This window comes from Octopus bimaculoides, chromosome 11, assembly GCF_046866305.1.
Source record: "Octopus bimaculoides isolate indiv1 chromosome 11, ASM4686630v1, whole genome shotgun sequence".
In the NCBI taxonomy this organism is placed as follows: Eukaryota; Metazoa; Mollusca; class Cephalopoda; order Octopoda; family Octopodidae; genus Octopus; species Octopus bimaculoides.
The window spans coordinates 677,556-697,555 of record NC_142938.1 but is presented as its reverse complement, the minus strand read 5'-3'; the positions used below and the strand labels follow the sequence as shown (position 1 = coordinate 697,555).

Sequence of the window (20,000 nt, the reverse complement as noted above, 5' to 3'; positions counted from 1 at the left end):
ATCATAAACTGAGGTTGAGATCTCATAGGTGAAGTAGAAATGATAGGTCGTTAATACTATGGCAATGAGGTGTGTGTGTGTGTGTGTGTGTGTGTGTGTGTGGTGAGTTATCTGTGGAACTAAATTTGAATCTGTATTAGTCTACAATTTGTATGACAAACGTGTTATTAGCTTAGTCTAAAGGAGAGTGCAGGACTCGTACCCTTCGTCTGTCAAACTGCTGCCGAGATAAGAAACTTCTGCTGGAATTTACTCTATAGAAAAGAAAGCAGTTGTTGGATTGTAATAAACGGAAAATATTTGTTAAATTGTCGTTCAATTCAGTGAAGCAGAGACCGGCTGTCCGCTGGCAAGCTTCCTCTTCACGTCGACGCCAGAGTTCACCAAAGCATTAGCATAATCTCTCTTAGAAGGTACTACTGCCACTGCCACCATCACTGCTGCTACTACAACCAACACCAACACCACCACCACCACCACCACCACCACCACTACTACTGCTACAGCTTCTGCTGCTGCTATATTGTAAACGAAACATTGGTTAGATGGTACTAAATAGACAATATGCTGGAAGATGCTGAGCAGGAAACATCTGTCAGAAGACATTAAATTGGAAACGAAGCATCTGTTAGACGGCGGGCATCATATTGACACAGAGGAGCTGGGATGAAAAGGAAAATGGAAATCGATTGTAAAAAGTAATAAAGATTTATTATGAAAAGAAATGGGAAGTTTTGTTGTGTGAATGGAAGAAGAAGAAGAAGAAGAAGAAGAAGAAGAAGAAGAAGAAGAAGAAGAAGAAGAAGAAGAAGAAGAAGAAGAAGAAGAAGAAGAAGAAGAAGAAGAAGAAGAAGAACATCATCATCATCATCATCATCATCATCATCATAGCGATTTTTTTTTCTGCTGACTCCAGGGCAAACTGCCAGGTTTATTTCTGACTTTGTAAGGGACTTCATATAAGTTTTAGATTTAATAGCTTTTATTAGTATTGTTGTTGTTATCAATATTATTTCTGCTGTATTTCTGTTCCCTTTGTATTGAGAAAGCATCAACTATTATTATTATTATTATTATTATTATTATTATTATTATTATTATTATTATTTTTTTTTTTATTATTATCATCATCATCATCATCATCATTATTATTATCTTGATATGAGATTGCCATCTTGCACACATAATTGTGATGCATGTACCTGGTGTACCCTTATCAGTCGGGTAGTCATGATGGGTATACTGGGTTCCGTATATTTTACCCCAGTGTCACTTTGATGGCATGCACTGCTGTCTCACTCAACAACAACAACAACAACAACAACAACAACAACAACAACAAGAATAATGATGATGATGATGATGATGATGATGATAATAGTATCATTGCTATAATTTTTATTACCAACTTAGCAATATAATTTCTGTTGCTACTGCTGCTGCTACTACTACTACTACTACCACTACTACTACTGTTTCTATTGTATTTATTACTTTTGCCTGATTATGAGGCATTTTAAATTGGAAAGAGAAGCAATTAGAATGGCCATCCAGGGAATGAAGTGTCGACGGCCAGTAACAGATCATTAACATTTCAACAGTGTGGGCCACATATAGACCTTCCATTGTGTCCCTATGTAAATGACGGCCACTGAATTAGACTTATTAAATCAAGGAAACCAAATTATTTAAAGTCAGTGAATTATCAGAAAAGTAATTGAATTTGAAAGGAATGATTCGATAGTTGGAAAGAAAAAGGCAAACAACAACATTAAGTTATATGTCAGATAGTTTCCTAGATCAATGGTGGATATATAAGCAGTTTCGGGATCATCGTTAATTCGTTCGTGGCTTAGAAATTACCTCTAAATTACATAATCAGCTTATATAAGAATTACTTCGCTTTCTTTCTCTGTCAGTTATTTATGCGTAGTAGATAATCTGGTCGTCTGATAGTAGTGAATTTCCAAGCCACAAGATCACGAACTGTGGGAAGTGACGCTGCTGACATCTGGCGGCCTTGCATATTTTAGCTGTGGGCGCCATTATGACTTTATATGTAAAGCAGAAAAAAAAAGAAGAAATGAAAGCAAATGGGAACAAATGTATTGTTGCATCAAATATTAACTGCAGGATTTTTTTCTGTCCTAACCTCGGCCTATCGATTCCAGGGTTGTGAATGTTTCCGAGTTAATCAAATGTGCAATACAAAGGTCAAACTATCAGGCCGAACATAATCGGAAAAAATAGGTTTTTACTCTGCCAGACATTTCATGAACAAGAAGAAAATCGTTCAATATTAAGACTTATTGAACAAAAGATCGAAGATTTGCTCATGAACAGGATGACAGGGAGATGAGCGTGGATAGGGCTAAGAAGATGATAACAGAGGTATGGCAATAATCGAAGAATCCGATTTTTGAAAGTAATTATCATTTTGTAGATTTATTTTCTTTCACAGAAATATTATTGGAAACTTGACTGGCTGCAAATATCTTAAATAGAAACGGTACGAATACAGCAGAACCACTGTGGGAACCTCTACATGGCCGCACTCCTGTCTGAAATAAAGGCCAAATCTGCCTCCAATCACACTTTGCCATTTTAGAAACGAAGGATACATTAATCTGTGGGGAAAGAAGGTATTTTTAATCAACGCTACACGTGTTTCTGCGCTGGTGGGGTGTTTATCCAGGCTATACCTAATACATAAATCCACCAATGCGTCCTCGGGCTATTTTTCTTATTGTTGTTATTATTAACGGATCAAAGTTAAAAATACATATTATAAGTCATATTAAATAGAAAAATAAGAATATGAGTAAAACTATAATAAAAATATATAAATTACAAATATATTTTTAAAAATCAAACATTAAGAAAATTTTTATAAATTTTAAAAATTAAAAAAATTACACACCTAAATTTACATTACCGATATATATAGAAAATGCTAAACCTAAGGAAACCCTCAACGACAATATTATAAACACATCAAATCCTACAACCTATCTATATAAACAGCTTTACAGATATGCTTTACGTACTTATTCTTTCAACCACTCAGACAAACGAAATATAACTTTTACTGTCTCAGTGCATCTGGAGTCTGAAGGAGAGAGAGGTTGACAGTATCCATATAGACCGATCAACCATTGAAACTTCAACTCCGTATAGAAATTCATTGAAGAGGTGCTCTTAATGTTTTCAATATTTTTATGCTACACAGATATTTAATAAACTGAATAAAATGTCTTAATATATTTCGAAATTTCAGCCTGAAAATTTATATATCCTTAGAGATTTTCGAATTTCTTTCGGGTACTGAGAGATGTTTTTAAAAATAGTAACAGCGTTTAATGCTGAGCAATTTTTGACAAATTTTTCCCGATTTTTCAAGTCATTTTTATTCATGCAAACGTATGTCTGTCTGTATGTCCGTGCATGTTTGAGCGTATAATTATGCATAGATGCATACATGTCCTTATAAATAGATGTCTGGCGCGTTAACATATCCGCTTCTACTTTAGTCTTCTTATCCACGTGTAAGTGTTCATGTGTAAGTGTTCATGTGTAGGCGTGTAAATGTATACATACATATATGCACACATATATCGGTGTAATTATATCCAGCTAAGCGTATTGTTTTTTTTTTAAACTTTATCCATCTCAGACTAGCGCAATATTTCGAAGCTACTTGGCTGTAGCATTTGTCACTTTGATTAGCGAAGCTCCGAGCGATGTTAAGAAAACCTCATCTTCAAATACTTATATAAACTCAACTTTATGTAGCGTACTTTGTCTTTGTTGATTGTAAATTCAAACACACGTACACACACATACATATATACCTCTTATCCTTTCTTAGTTCACTCCCATAGAACTCCATTCCCACCAGGTTCCTAACCTGTCGTCCATTTTTATTTTCACTTCCCCCAACGTTTTTCTCTTTTTTTTCTGATGAATGACTAACATCCGAAATGTTATAGACTCTTTCGCAACATTAATGTGTATAGTTTACTTAGTTTATCAACACAATTCTGTAGGGGAGGGCGGGGATGGAGTGTATGTAAAACTTCTGTGAAGTTAACAAAGGAGAAAGTTGTATTTCCTATTGTTTTTGTTCTCTCCTCCTTCCATTGTGGAATTGTAGCTGGGCATCTATGAAACTTTCGAAATCGAATTAGTTTTTGTATCAATGACAAACAAAATAGTCAGTAATTAATAATTAACATCTGATTGCTGATAAAACAAACAAACAAAAGAATAATGCAGAAACGGAAATTATATTTCAAAAGAAATTTTCTGAAATTTTTTTCTTTTTTTTTTTTGTGAATTTCGCCAATTAAATTAGTTTTTGTTGTTGTTGTGGTTATCGTCCCAACTCTCATTAGTATTTCATTCATGTTGAAATAAATATGGACGCGATGAGGCCAACAATAAAAACAACATCAATAAGCACTACTACTACCGCTGCTACTACTGCTACTATCAAACATCGTAAATTTATCCAAAAAAATCTCCATTTGGCTTCTTTTTTGGCGAGACCTGATGTGTTTTTTTGTACGAGTTGTTACTATTTCTAGAATCTGGAGACAAACATCTGAGAAAAACAAGCAGCGCCAGTCAGCAGAATTGACGTGGGACAAAAGTGTTTTTCTATGGTTCCTGAAATGAGTTTTTTATAATTTTTTATATTGTTTTTTTATGTAGTATATACTACAAAATTGTCTTGTATACAATATAATGCAATATTGTATATTGTATGTATATATATATATATATATATGTATGTATATATTGTATGCATATATATGTATTATGTATGCATACAAAGGCAAAGTCGACCTCGGCGGAATTTGAAGAAATACGTTATTTCTAACTGAAAAATGGAGAAATAAATGGAAGACTTGCATTTTCTTTTCTTTCTTTCTTTCCTCGGTTAAACTCAACTTTAAACATTTAAACAATTTGATATAAAAGTGATTTAATTAGTTGTCCTTTTTATATGGGAGTGAAGCCATAATGTAACTCCGATGCGGAGTCAGTGTGGCACAGTGACACAAGACTGCACTTTTGAATTACGAGTACATTGCATTCAATGGGCTTCTATACGGTTTCCGCCTGTCCAGGTATACGTCGACTCGAGGCTATCGTGAAAGACCTTTAACTGCCAACATGTCACGCAACAGGGTCGAAGTCGGGACCTCGTCGTTGCGAAGCAAACTTCTCGACGATTCGGGCAAGCGTGGCTACACAGGCGGTTGCGTGTAATGCTGACGAAGTCCCATGAGACGAAGAAAGTTCTAAATGGAATTGGACTATTAGTCTCCAAACAAAATATTTCTTGTGAATGAAGCTGGATTTATAAAGTTCAAAGATAGATAGATAGATAGATAGATAGATAGATAGATAGATAGATAGATAGATAGATAGGAAGACAGAGAGAGAGGGGGAGAGAGAGGGAGAGAGAGAGAGAGAGAGAAGTAGGTAGATTTAAAATAACAAATAAGCGAAAGATTTTGAAAATATGAAGAAAGAAAGAAAGAAAGAAAGAAAGAAAGAAAGAAAGAAAGAAAGAAAGAAAGAAAGAAAGAAAGAAAGAAAGAAAGAAAGAAAGAAAGAAAGGCGTTAAAAATAAATGAAATTAAGAAAGAAAGAAAAATTGAATAAAAAAGAAAAACTCTGATAGAATAAATGAAAGAAATCAAAGAAAATATGTTATTAGAATGTTTTTGTTTTGATGATATTGATATTAGAGTGAAAGGTAGTTTTATATTATTTCTTCGGAACCAAACAGCAGACGACACATTTCCGTCATCTCTCGTATATTTCCGCTGTCCTCTCCATATTTACATATGGCTGTACAAGTTCAACCACAAAATGGTGTTAGTGAATATGTTGACAGCTGCTCTATTTACAGATGTTTGTTGTCGTTGCACTTATCATCGTGGGCCATTTTAGAGTCGCTGTTTTACTGTTTTTGCTCTATGGTTGTTAGAAACCATACTCGTACTTCGAAGTAAATCAAGGGTAGGTGTTTTACATCTGAAATATTGGCAAACCTTCATAGATCCTCTCTCAACGGGACAAAGTTGTTCGTGGGCAGCTTACCCGAGGTGTAAACAGTAATATCCGTTGCGGTACTTTTAAAGTAGATGAAGACAGTTTCGGGACAAAATTTCATGAACTCTTTTATGTTGTGTATTATCGATAATTTCCGAAAGCCATTGAGCTCTGCAATGTTACTGAGGTCCGTTGCCAACTTGGGTTCAGCTTATTTCTGAGTAATTTCAGTTATTGAACTACGCCATGCTGAAACATTCGAGAGGTTTAGATGTTTAAGCGGATCTGAGAACTTAATTTTGTGTAATTTTGGGGGAAAAAGACGCCATTGACCGAAGATCAGATAACTTCGTTGGACATGGATACTGCAAGCTTTTATGTCTGTTTCTCCGACTAGACATAAACGCTGACCGTGATTTTGAAGTTTTTTTTTCTGCATCAAAATAATGTGTTGAGCAATTCTTCGATTGATGTTTGACTGTTTCATGTGTGTGTGCGTGTGTGTGTGTGTGTGTGTGTGTGTGTGTGTGTGGACATGTGTGTGCTTGTGCATGCGCATATATGTATATGTGTGAGTGGATGTGTGCGTCTGTATCTGTGTGAGTCTGTGTGTGTGTGTGTGTGTGTGTGTGTGTGTGTGTGTGTGTGTGTGTGTGTGTGTGTGGCAAAGTTCTCCATTCTTTCTATGGCCACTACGAGACACTATTTCGCAGGATGCCCTGATGGTGTCTTTCACAAACGGCATTATTGGAATCCGGTTGAAGAATTATATTTTCCTGCTTCTTCTTCAATCGTTGCTTTATCGACTGAAGGAGAATGGCCGACGAGAAGCAGACTTAGATTCGTGTGTGTCTATGTGGAGGTGTGTGCGCGTGTGTATGTAAATGTACTTACCGAGAAAGATAGATAGATGGATAGATAGGTAGATAGATAGATAACTAGATAGATAGATAGATAGGTAGGTAGGTAGGTAGGTAGGTAGGTAGGTAGGTAGGTAGGTAGGTATATATGTCAATACAAGAATACTCATATGCGCATGCGCTCACACATATATACATATGTAGACTACAACCGCCAATCTGTTTGGATTCGAGTTTTTTATCTATACACACAAATATATGTTATATATATATATATATATATATATATATATATATATATATATATACATGCACACACGACACATATATACCATATATATATATGTGGTGCATCTATGCATGTATATATATATATATTACATACACGCACGCATATGCCTGTGGAAACAAAGAGAGAGAGACAGACATAGAGAAGAGCGAGAGAGATTTGTGTAATATTGCACTCCTTGTCTATCTTGAACTACAAGCTATAATAATAATAATAATAATAATAATAATAATAATAATAATAATAATAATATAAGCAATAGAGGATGTTATTGTCTCCACTTGGTTAAATCATGTTGAAGAAGTAGCGATAGACATTTAGCCTCTCTTACTATAAACAAGACGGTTTGTTAAGTGATTTCAACGCTGGAAGGCCATTTAAAATATCACGACTGTTAAGTCACGTTGTTCGGTCTTCCATCTCTTTTAATAGATGGAAGTCAATGTCGGTGTAGTTTTATTGGAAACAAGGGAGAAATAAGTGAGGAAATCCTAGTTGTGTTACCAATATAGCTTTATTACATTTAAAATTGATTATCCGGAAACGTTTTCAGGATTACACCTTGTGGTCAGATTGAGTTTTCTCACAAATTCTTATGAGAAAAGAGAAACACCTCAGTTACATTCTTCCTTCGCTTTATTCCAAGACCAGACATGTAGAATATATTGAGGCAATTACTAAATAGAGGATAAGATTGGTTTCGAATTTTGGTACAAGGCCAGTAATTCAGAAAGAGGGGTAAGTCGATTACATCGAACCCCAGTGCTCAACTGGTCCTTAATTTATCGATACAGAAAGGATGAATAGCAATGTCGACCTGGCTGAAATTTGAACTGAGAGCGTAAAGACGGAAAAAATGTTGCAAAGTATTTTGTCCGACGTGCTAACCACTCTGCCAGCTTACCGCCTTAAAATAGTGTAAAAGTTTACTAAATATCATACTGTAATGCTCCACAGAGGCGGGATTCCGTTGGTGTGTGGTAAGTGCCATTGTGTCCGACTTCGATGTTATGGAAAGGCAGCAAATCAGTAGTTTGTGAAGTGGAGAGTCCTAGGATGTATGAAAATATTATAACTACACAGAGCTTATTATTATGGTAATAGAGAATTAGGTGACGAGCTGGTAGAATGGTCAGCAAACGCTTAGTGGCATTTTGCCCGCCTTTACGTTCTAAGTTCAAATGCCGCTGAAATCGACTTTACCTTTTATCCTTCCGAGGTCAACAAAATAAGTACCAGTTGAGACCGGGGAGTCGATGGAATCGATGAGACCCACCCCGCAAAATTTCAGCCTTTTTTTGCATTAAATACAAAGGATTATTTCGAGTAATAGTATTATTTTCGTGCGGTAAACAAGGGCCATGCCCATAGCCTTCTGCAGACTAGCGATAATGATAGATGGGTAGAGTTAAGTAATTAGTATGCCTTTGAAGACGTCTGGAGTGGATTAGCGAGGACAGGATTTGAACTCACAGCAGAAGCTTAACTAAATATTCTAAAATTATTCTGTACATTACAAAAAGTGTGCATCACAATGGTACCTATATACACGATCTAGAATGATGTATCTAAGTAGTGTTCTTTCTTGAAGACATTGCTCAGTGTCAACAACTAGATTCGAAGAAGAGGAAACTTTTGCATGCAATTATTACAAGGAATTGGTCGTATAAGGAAGGGAATAGGGGGCAGGGTAAAAAGGAGAGAAGGTGAGAGAGAGAGAAAATAAAGGGAGGCGGTGGTAGATATGAGAGGGAAAGAAAAGTATTAGTAGAGAGTGGGAAGTAGAGAGAGTAAGAGGGGGGGAAAGAGTATAACAGTGAAAGGGTCACACACACACACACACATATATATATATATAGTTAGAGATACATACATATGCGATTAATGCACGCATACATGTGTTTGTATAATTGATAGGTAGATAGTTAGACAGAAGTATAATTAAATTGTTAGATGGATGGATATGTAGAAAGGTAAGTAGAGAGATAGATAGGTAGGTAGGTAGGTAGGTAGATAGATAGATAGATAGATAGATAGATAGATAGATAGATAGATAGATAGATAGATAGATAGATAGATAGATAGATAGATAGATCATTTAACATCATAAGAGATTATTTAATCTGTCACGCAACAAAAATCTTCTTATTTCATGTTTTGTAGAATAACGAGATTCTTTTTTTCTGTTTATGTATTGAAACCTTTAGCATTCTGAACACACACACACACACACACACACACACACACACACACACACACACACACACACACACACACGAATATATGGCGTGCGTTTATTAGTGCGTGCTTTTGTATATATATTGTTGCACTTTTACAATGTACCCGTGCGCGCGCGCCTCTGTGTATGTGTGTGTGTGTATGTGTGTGTGCGTGCGCGCTTGTTTATATAAATGTCTATCAATGGTTCTTTTTCCCTTTTTGTTTGTAAGAAATGAATAACCTGAATCGTTGTTGAATTCAGATGAGAATTAAATTGGAAAAATCAAATACGTGTGGAGTAGAGTCAATGGCACACATACATACACACATGCATAATACATGCAAGTATGCATACATACATACATGTATATATATATATATATATATATATATATATATATATATATATATATATATATATATATATACATACATACACATATATACATACACATACGTATATATACATACATATATATAATTACACATGAATATTTCTTATATATGAATATATATATATATATATATATATATACACACACAAACACTCATAATTATATATATCTATATATAAATTGATATATATGATTATGTATATATGTGTGCATATAGATATAAATATATATATTTTTATATGCATGAACAGACATGTACACATGCATATAAACATATACGTGTGTGTGTGTGTGTATGTCTGTATATATGTATGCATGTATGTATGTATATAATTAGTGAAGAAAACTTATCGACGAACGCATTTCAATCCATTAAAAGTCGATATTGAGATAAGGAAGAAGAAATAAGCAAAAATTGTGAATGTTATTTGATAATTCTAATTCAGTTTTGAAGCTGTAGTGTGTGTGTGTGTGTGTGTGTGTGTGTGTGTGTGTGTGTGTGTGTGTGTGTGTGTGTGTGTGTGTGTGTGTGTGTGTAATATATATATACACCTGTTATGCTACTGGCTCTCCATAATATGTCCATTATATCTCTATATTATATTATTACATTTATATGAATTTACTCAGGAGGTTACAACCGAGTATATTGTCGTAACCCAGTTTCTTTAAACATATTGCAACGCGAAGACGAAATAAACTGTTGCGATCACCGAAAACCTCCATGGTATTCACAAATACTTTAGTTTTGCAGATAATAATGGCTTTCCTAACTTGAAGTAACTTGACGCCGAAATAGAAGTTTTCTGTTTGTATCTTCAACTTTTGTGATACCCGGATTAATCTCTGCAAACACTTAAAGAAGGTACTCACTCGTTGAGAAAATCCCAATACAATACTGAAACTAATTTAGTTGATTCCTCTTTTTATTTCCCCGAAAATATTCTTTATAAAGACAAAGTTTTATATCAGTCTCTTGTATACAGTGTTGGTTAGCCAAATCTTCTTTACTGCACGTAGAAAAAAAAACTCTTGGTCAGCTAACCATATCTGATTCTTGACAGCCAACCATACACCATACACTATCACATGAAGCATTGTAGGATTCCCCAGCCATGCGTTAATGGTCAAGGAGGTGTAGGCTTTGTATAGCTGAAAGAACTTATATCCTTTGTAAATCTAAGAATTCTGCCGACCTACTTAATTTTAGACCCGAGATTTTTTACTAAATATAAGTATCTGAATAAGTTTCTATTATTGAACTGGAGAATATCACCTTTACCAGATTAAGAATACAGTCTCACAGATTTTAAACTTTCCCTGCCGAATTAACCCAGCCAACCATTACTAACTCCCGTCCTAACGGACCAAAGAGACAACACTCTTATTTCGCTTTCCTACATGCTTTCATTCTCGTTTCTTTTTTCATTTATTTTTTTCTTTCATTTGTTCTTGCTTTTTTCTGAGAGAGCAATCATGTATTTTGAACATGAATGATTGTCCAGTAGTACATAGGACGCAATGCAAGCTCGTCCGACCATTGTACTATCAGAAGCGAGGAAATTATAATAGCTTGAATTGAAATACAGTGTATATTAAAATATATTTATTTCTCAGTGGGTGGGGTACCTTTTTCTTATCCCACCAATAACAGTACATTATACATACATACACGAAGCTGCAAGCACTCAACCATGAGTGCCTTGCATCTTAAATGGAAGTGGTCGTGTCTGTCAGTCACGAGAGTTGATTGTTCTGATGTGATGAAACTAGAGACCCAGACATGTCTCAATTTCAAAGTAAACCTGATGGTCATTGTCAGAACGTCTTGTATATTTGTTATGGATACTGAATACTATTTAAGAAACACAATAAATAACTTGACTGCCGCTATGTGAGATTAAATCTCCACGTCAAAGAACATGTTGATAAACCAAATATGGACTTTTCCTAACAGGTTGACTCAGTCTACATTACTTAAAATTTCGTAGGCGCAGATACCTGTCCTCATCCACGGATCCATAGATATATGGAGTTATATACATACAAATATGTGTGTGTTTGCGTGTGTGACAGGCAGAAACAAGGAAAATTCCCCTTGTATTTGAATACTATGCAAATATTCTTTTAAAATACTTTTCATTTAATTTTTCCAAAATTCTCAATGACCGAAACCGGTACTGAAATGTTTTTTATAAAATAATTTTAGCATTTTCCACCTTGACTTTTTTCGATATATATATATATATATATATATATATATATATATATATATACACTCACAGCACACACAAATTCAAAGCATAAGCAATACCATTTTGAATTCTGCTCTATTGTCTTCCAGATTATTCCGATTCCGATATCAATGGAGTGGATGAGATGTATAGATCCTATCGATTCGAGATGTTAGAGGAGGAGAAAGAAGAAGAGTCGATTAATAACACAACGGGAAAACGAAGCATGTCTTTGGCTGAGATTGGTAAGGACAACAAAGGCTCCACTTCTTTAGATGGTGAGTAAGAAATAACATTTTTTAAACCCTGCTGTCTTTGACCTCTTAGACCGCTTTCTGTTTCATTTTTATTTCCTCCGTGTAAATCTGCTGCCGTCTTAGAAATCAATATAATGATGAAAAATTGAGAGACAATGTTAACAATTTTTTAATTATCAATACCAGTAATCTACTGGTATTCCTGTGCTTCTAAATCAAACACCAGCTTCTAAAAGGCCACACTGATGTTCTCTTAGCCAATCAATATAAATGACCGAGTGTCTGTTATTTATCGAACAGGTACACCATGCAAGAAAAAGCCACTCAAACGACGTGGGACTTTATCGACCCTCGTTGTTAACAGTCTCAGCAATTTCGATCACAACTTGAACCCACCACCTGGACAACAACAGTACATGCGCAAAAAACAAAAGACAACGGTGAGTAGTGAAAGGAATTTTAGTCGAACTCTCTTTACAGCTTATTCGTACGATGTATGTGAGAGAGAGAGAGAGAGAGAGAGAGAGAGAGAGAGAGAGAGAGAGAGAGAGAGAGAGAGAGAAAATGAGCTTCATCGGAGCTTCAAATATGAAGTGCATTACATATTTGAAGCTCCGATGAAGCTATAAGGTGTTACTCAGGCATCTTATAGCAAAAACGGCTGTAAACTAATGAACTTCCTAAGATAATTGTTTAATTCCTTTGCCATCCATCTCTTTTCTTATTACCGTTTTGTACTCAACTAACACTTCGTTCTGAAGCATATCTATATTGAGTTCTACACCAGGGTGTACTACATCATATATACTAGATTATATAGTATCAATATGTATTATACACACACACACACACATGATTTGCCGCAGGTTTGCTCATTTTGCTATCTGAGTGGGCTGCAAGAACGGAAAATTTAAGTGTTTTGGTCAAAAACACAACGCATTGACCGGTCTAGGAATCGAAACCACAATCTTACGTTCATGAGTGCAGCACCCTGACCACTAACCCACACGCCTCCACCTCTGTGTGTGTGTGCGTATGTGTACGTGTGTGCATGTGTGTATGTATATATGTGTATGTATAATGTACTCTTCTTGTCAATTTCTATTTTATTTTGTTCCGTTATTTACGATATCAATCCAAACCATTCGCTACCATTCCATTATATTCCAATATTTCTATTCGATTTGATTCTCTACCATTCTATCCCCTACCAATTCCATTCCGCCTATATTCCTTTACATTCTCTCTTTGAACAGCGACAAAATGTAATCGGTTTGCCCGATTCGCCATTCCTGATGCACGATTTGAACTTGGAAGAAATGGTACCTCGTTATGCTCCTCCTGTTAAACCAACAGGACAGCTAAAACTGCAACTCAATTTTGTCGAGGATAAAACATCATTAAATATATTCATTATCGAGGTAAGATTTATATATACACTCTCATATATATATATATGTATGTATATAATTCAAACAGAGGTTATAACAGCCTCATGATGGATGGTATCATACAGGTTGTTCAATACTTAATATTTTGGTGGGAGGTTAATATCCATAAAACAATAGGCTTAAATATAAACCATGGTTTCTAGTCATGCAAATTAAGAAGAAGAAAATGGAGATATCGAAGTTAGTAAGGGTTTATTATCAGCAAAATATTTGTCATTATCCCTTACCCCGTTGTTTCAATTAAGCTCAGTGAAACCATCATGGCATGAGGGTTCAAATAACTAACACATGAAATGTTTTGAACTTAAAACCTCTGTCTTCAATGTCGCCACGTTACTCATTCCTGTTGAAATACAAGTTAACATTGTGTTTCTGTTGATTCTCTTCAGGCCCAGAACCTTGTGATGCCAGCGTGTTCTCAACAGCCATTACTGAATCCCTCTGTCAAAGGTTTCCTCACCCCGGGAAGAACCGTCAAATTCCACACCAAAACTGTCTACAAAACAAAAGTAATCCATTTCACCTCGTCTCCTGAATTATTTATTTATTTCAATTATAATCTTAATTTTAATTAAGCAACGTAATTTACACCCCTTACTCACACTGTCCTTTGTAAAGTCCAGCACATACCACAGTTCGCTTTCGTCGACGCCCAGAATCACCCTGGTTACAGCGTCACTCTTCCTCGCCCCTAATGTTCTATAGATTGCTTGAGTGGAACATCCACCGATATCATTGTCCCACTTGTGGAAGACGATGAGCTCTGATAATGTTCCAGAGACAGGTGCCAAGTTTCGATCTTTGCTGAACCCATGACTGCATCTTCATGAAGCAGACGGATTACTGAAAGATGCGCCTCACGAACAGTGTCCTCACCCGATCTGTCTACGAACTTCGGCGTGTATCTGCGCATCTCAGCAGACGGAGTTTACCGGAATGTTGTCCAGGTTTTCTAGCTTAACTTCAATGATAACCTCCAGATTAATTCCCGATCTGTTTTCCTGTCGATGCTTCTTTTAATTTGTAGAAGGGACTCGACCCCCAGGGTGCCACGCAATGGAACTGAACCATGTGGTTTGGAAGCAATCTTCTAACCAGGTGGCCATGCCTGCGTCTATGGTTCAATAGTAATTAGACATTTCAAGAAAGAAACTGTAACCGAAAAAGAAAATCTAACCGAACGCCGACCTGCATTCCTTACATTATTTCTTTCCGACAAGTTACGGTCGGTTTGCAAATCTTGCTGTGGCAGCTTCGTGATTTGTTCTTCTGGAATTGAGAATAACAGTACCAGTCATATACTCTCTCTTCCTCTCCCTCCCTCTCTCACTCTCCCTTCCTCTCTCCCTCCCTCTCTCACTCTCCCTCTCTCACACTCCCTTCCTCTCTCCTTCCTTTTCTTTCTCTCTCACTTTTTTACTGCAAATATCTTATACAACGGTTACACACACATATATAGATAGATACACACATACACACATATATGATTGTATGTATATAGGCATATATATATATATATATATATATATATATATATATATATATATATATATATGTACATGTACAAATATATATGAATATATGTATATATATATATATATATATATATATATATATATATATATAGGGGTGATGTGTGTATGTATGTATAGACATATACACATATATACATACATATATAAAAACAAAACCAATCATACACACACACGCACACACACACACACAAAGCTGCCGCGGTTCATTGACTTCTCGGACTGAATATGGTTTTTCTTTTGTTGTTGCTGTTATATTTAATTGCAGACCAAATTTGTTGTTGTAATTATTGATGGCGTCTCCACTGGTGTTCTCCAATGTTGTTGACTTTTCGAAAGGTTGCAGTCTTCAAAAGCAAAGGTCACAATATACTCCATGACTAATCACTACCGGGCCACGAAAGCTACGGAACGTCATCCGCATAAGCTCTCTTAGTCGGGATCTTGCGGGATCTTTCGGTGGCGGCGGCGGGGTAGCACTTATTTATTTACTGTACAAAATAACGGGTGGACATTACTCACCAATTTCATTACCACTTATCTGAGTATGCGCATAGATATATATATATATATATATATATATCTGTGTGTATGGGGCGTGTATATGCACGTGTGTATATGTATGTGTGTAAGTGAGTGAGTATGTATATATATATATTTTTTTTTTTTTTTTTTATGTGTTTCAGCCAAGTGGCTGCGGTCATGCTGGTGCACCTTCTTTGCTTTTTTTCTCCCTTAGAATCCTGTTTTCTTGGAGAAATTCACTATAAAAGAGTTGTCTTCAGTGGACTTCACCGACGACGCTGCTTTGGAATTCCAAATGTACTCAGCTGAGGCCAGAGGACGGCGCCATTTACTGGGTGTTGGTACCATTCTGTTGAAAGAGATCGACCAACTGACCGATGGGAAAGCCAACCTTACGCTAATGCCGCAAACGGTCTTACGGGTAAGTACATACGAGTAGACATTACTTATTTGCACGTTGATGTCACTTATTTACAGATAGATGTCGCTTATTTACGGGTAGATGTCGCATACCTCCGGGTAGATATCACATGTTTACGGGTAGATATCACATTTTTTACGAGTAGATATCACAATATTTACATGTAGACATCACATATTGACAGGTAGATGTGATATTTTGACAATATTTCCAGGTAAGGCTCACACAAGGACCCAGAAGGTAAAGAACCCCAGTGTCACTTTGATGACATGCGCTGCTCTCTCACTCAGCAATAATAATAATGACGACAATAATCCTTTCTACTATAGGTACAAGGCTTGAAATTTGGGGGAAGGGGACTAGTCGATTACATCAACCCCAGTGTTTCACTGGTACTTAATTTATCGACCACGAAAGGATGAAAGGCAAAGTCGATCTCAGCGGAATTTGAACTCAGAACGTAGCGACAGACGAAATATCGCTAAGCATTTCGCCCGGCGTGCTAACGATTCTGCCAGCTCACCGCATGAAGAAGAAGAAGAAGAAGAAGAAGAAGAAGAAGAAGAAGAAGAAGAAGAAGAAGAAGAAGAAGAAGAAGAAGAAGAAGAAGAAGAAGAAGAAGAAGAAGAAGAAGAAGAAGAAGAAGAAGAAGTAGTAGTAGTAGTAGTAGTTTGAAATAGGATCCGCTTTAAATATAATAAATTTAGCAGATTTTCATTTACAGTATCAGTGAAGATAATGTTTACATAAATATGTTTGTACAACGCATAGATTCATGTCTTCAGTCAATTAAATGTTGTAGAAAATGTTGTTTACGATATCAACGACAAAACGTTCGAGTTGTTTTACCTTTCTTCCATCATTGTCTTAATACCAATTACACCATATCTTCTTAGTCAGCTGAAAGCTTTCCACTGTCGACTCAGCCTCGTTTTTCGCTGTTTCAAACCAATTTTCGTCTCCATTATTGCTTCACTTTCAACCAGAAATAACAATAAACAATAACCAGCCATACGGAACATTGACTAAATGAATAAAGAGACAGCGATACCACCATTTCTTACACAAAGTGGCTCGAAGACAGAAACGTAGACAAATATGGAATATTCGTCTCTTTCCAAGGACACAAGAAGAGACATCAAAATCATTAGAATCCCGACTGCAATTCTTAGTTTATTGAAACAGATTTTGATTTACAATATTTTTTCATATTCCGTTAATTCTTCTGACCAATGGTTTCTTTTAGATATTAATTATTTCATCACTTTAACTGTTTTAAACATGTTTTTCTTAGACCTTAAATCCAACAACGTGAATTTCCTTGAATTTCTGTCACGAATAGATTTTTTTATTTAACATTCGATGTTGATTTGTTTTAGACACGCGCACACATATGCATATTCATTGATATAAATACAAAGATATTGAACGAAGCAACTTGTGCAGAGAAGCTGCAACAGCCTTTTTACATTCTGCTGTTTCCACCTTTATCAACGTCCCCGACCTAGCATTCATTGACACCTCGTGGAACATGAAAATAAACCATTTACGTATTTTTTTCTTTTTTTTTCAAAATAATTCTAACATTGATCATCTCACAATTCTACTTGTACGAAAGTTTACGTCATTTCAATTTTCTACAGAATTACTTGCATGAATGTGCATCTTGCAGATCCAGATGCATCATGCACACAGGTGCAGACCTCAGCTGGAGCAAGTGCACCTATCAATTGCATTTTGCGCACGTGTCATGTAAACTCAGACCCATTTGCAACTTACCTGTAAATAAACGACATTTTTTTCTATCGATCCTTTTCACACCTCACCATCTATACTGTTCGTTGCTATTTATAGTTTTGTGCCATCATTTGGTTCTTGCTACCTTTATTTTATATTGATCATTATCGATTACTGTTCTCTCAGCTGTTTAGGATGAAGCTAGGCAAACGACTGTTGTCACGTGCTTTATTTTAGCCCATCTGAAATGTTCCCCAATCAGACATTGGGCGCATACAAACCATATTTCGGTTGTTGTTGGTAGTGGTGGTGTTGTTGTTGTTGTTGCCTTACATTCTCTCTTGTTTATTGTTAACAACTACTTTGGCATTGCCTTGACATACTAACTTCAGCCAGTTTAAGAACAGACACGGCTTCTTTTTTATTAATTTATTTCCTGCCCATTATCCTCTGATAAACATTTTGACTTTGAAAGCAGGAATAAATGTCTATATACTTTCTATGATACTTTCAAAAGTACAGTACTTCAACTTAATTAATAAAACACGAAACTATTGCGTATATACTTACAAACTCATTTATGTCAACATTTACTTTTGATTGTTGTTGAAAACTAAGATCTTTGAGCTTCATTAAGTTTGAACCTTGTCTTATTCAACTTATTGAATTATTCTACCAACAAGATCAGAAGAGGTTTATTTTCCTTAGGTGTAAGAAATAAAAGAAATTCTGTATAATGCATTCTTGCTATTCCTACCAACATTTCTTTCAATTCCTTAACTGCGGGATGGTCATGGTGAGAACAGCTTTGATCATGTGTCTGTTAAGATAGCGCTGGTTTGGTGGTAGACAACAATGACAGACTGTTTCCTTTATATTATTGAAAAGTGGAAGGAACCACGATAAAAAATTCATCTTTACGTTTCAAATTTGTTTTCATTTTATTTTCCAATACAGTTACACCAAGGTGACCTTCGTATTTCTGGATGTTACCAGCCCGTAGCTGGTAAAATGGTCTTTAACGTTATAGAAGCTAAACACATTCCGAAAGTGACACTGGTTGGAACTGTCAGTGAGTATGATATATTTATTCAGACCTACCTGCATTCGTTCATTCGTTCATACATACATACATACATACATACATACATACATACATACATACATACATAAGCATACACAATATATAAGATTTAACTTGCAAAACGCGAATGGCATTCGCTGCGGAATTTTGTATCGAAGAACAAATTTCTCTTAAAAGGCTTTGCATAAAAACACACGAATCTCCGAACAACGACAGCCGACTTCCAGGCACCGTTTTTCGCTTTGATTCACCTCGTGTGTCATAGATATTCCTTTGGCCATTTGGATTCTTGACAGGAATTGCTGATCTTATTTAGAAAACAGCAAACAAGGCATTTCCTGGCGAATGTTGACGCTTGTTGAACTAAACTTAACTCAGCTTTAACAATACAAAGCAGCGACGATCAAAATAATTTTGTGTACAAATATTTTTAACACGTTAGAATGTGAATAACATTTGCAGTGAAATTTTGCCGTGGAGAATAAATTTCTCCTTTTATAGTGTGTGCGCGTACTAAGACGTCAGCGGACTACCAGACGCCGTGTTTCGACGTGATGCCTCCTCAGTGACATGTATGTATGTATGTATGTATGTATGTATGTATGTATGTATGTATGTATGTTTACTACAAATTATCCATTGTGGTTATTTTACGTTCCCTGTAATTGTGACAGTCATCAGACCACATTTATTTCTCTCAATTTCCGCTGAATAAGGGCTCGGCAAAATACGCTTCAATTCCACAAAGGTGCATAACTCTTAAATAGTAGAAATTAGTTATTTCCCTTAACGGTATAATAAATTCTCAATAACTTTTATAAATATAGTCAAAAAGAAATTTAAAATGGCAGTAAAAGGAGAGAGATCGATGGAGCGAATGAATTAAGAACTATGAAAATAAAATTCACCGAAAAAATAGTTTGAAGGCT

General features: G+C 35.7%; 1 protein-coding gene across 2 annotated transcripts in view; it reads left to right on the top strand.

The window, feature by feature from the left end:
* LOC106882757 (synaptotagmin-7) overlaps positions 1 to 20,000 on the top strand; it is a 109,456-nt gene that overhangs the window by 87,276 nt on the left and 2,180 nt on the right. For both annotated transcript variants that reach the window (XM_052971424.2, XM_052971423.2), the window contains exons 4-9: positions 12,175 to 12,342; positions 12,622 to 12,761; positions 13,578 to 13,742; positions 14,162 to 14,281; positions 16,044 to 16,250; positions 18,945 to 19,059. In XM_052971424.2, the coding sequence (XP_052827384.1) occupies positions 12,175 to 12,342; positions 12,622 to 12,761; positions 13,578 to 13,742; positions 14,162 to 14,281; positions 16,044 to 16,250; positions 18,945 to 19,059 (915 nt within the window). The remainder of the gene's footprint in view (positions 1 to 12,174; positions 12,343 to 12,621; positions 12,762 to 13,577; positions 13,743 to 14,161; positions 14,282 to 16,043; positions 16,251 to 18,944; positions 19,060 to 20,000) is intronic.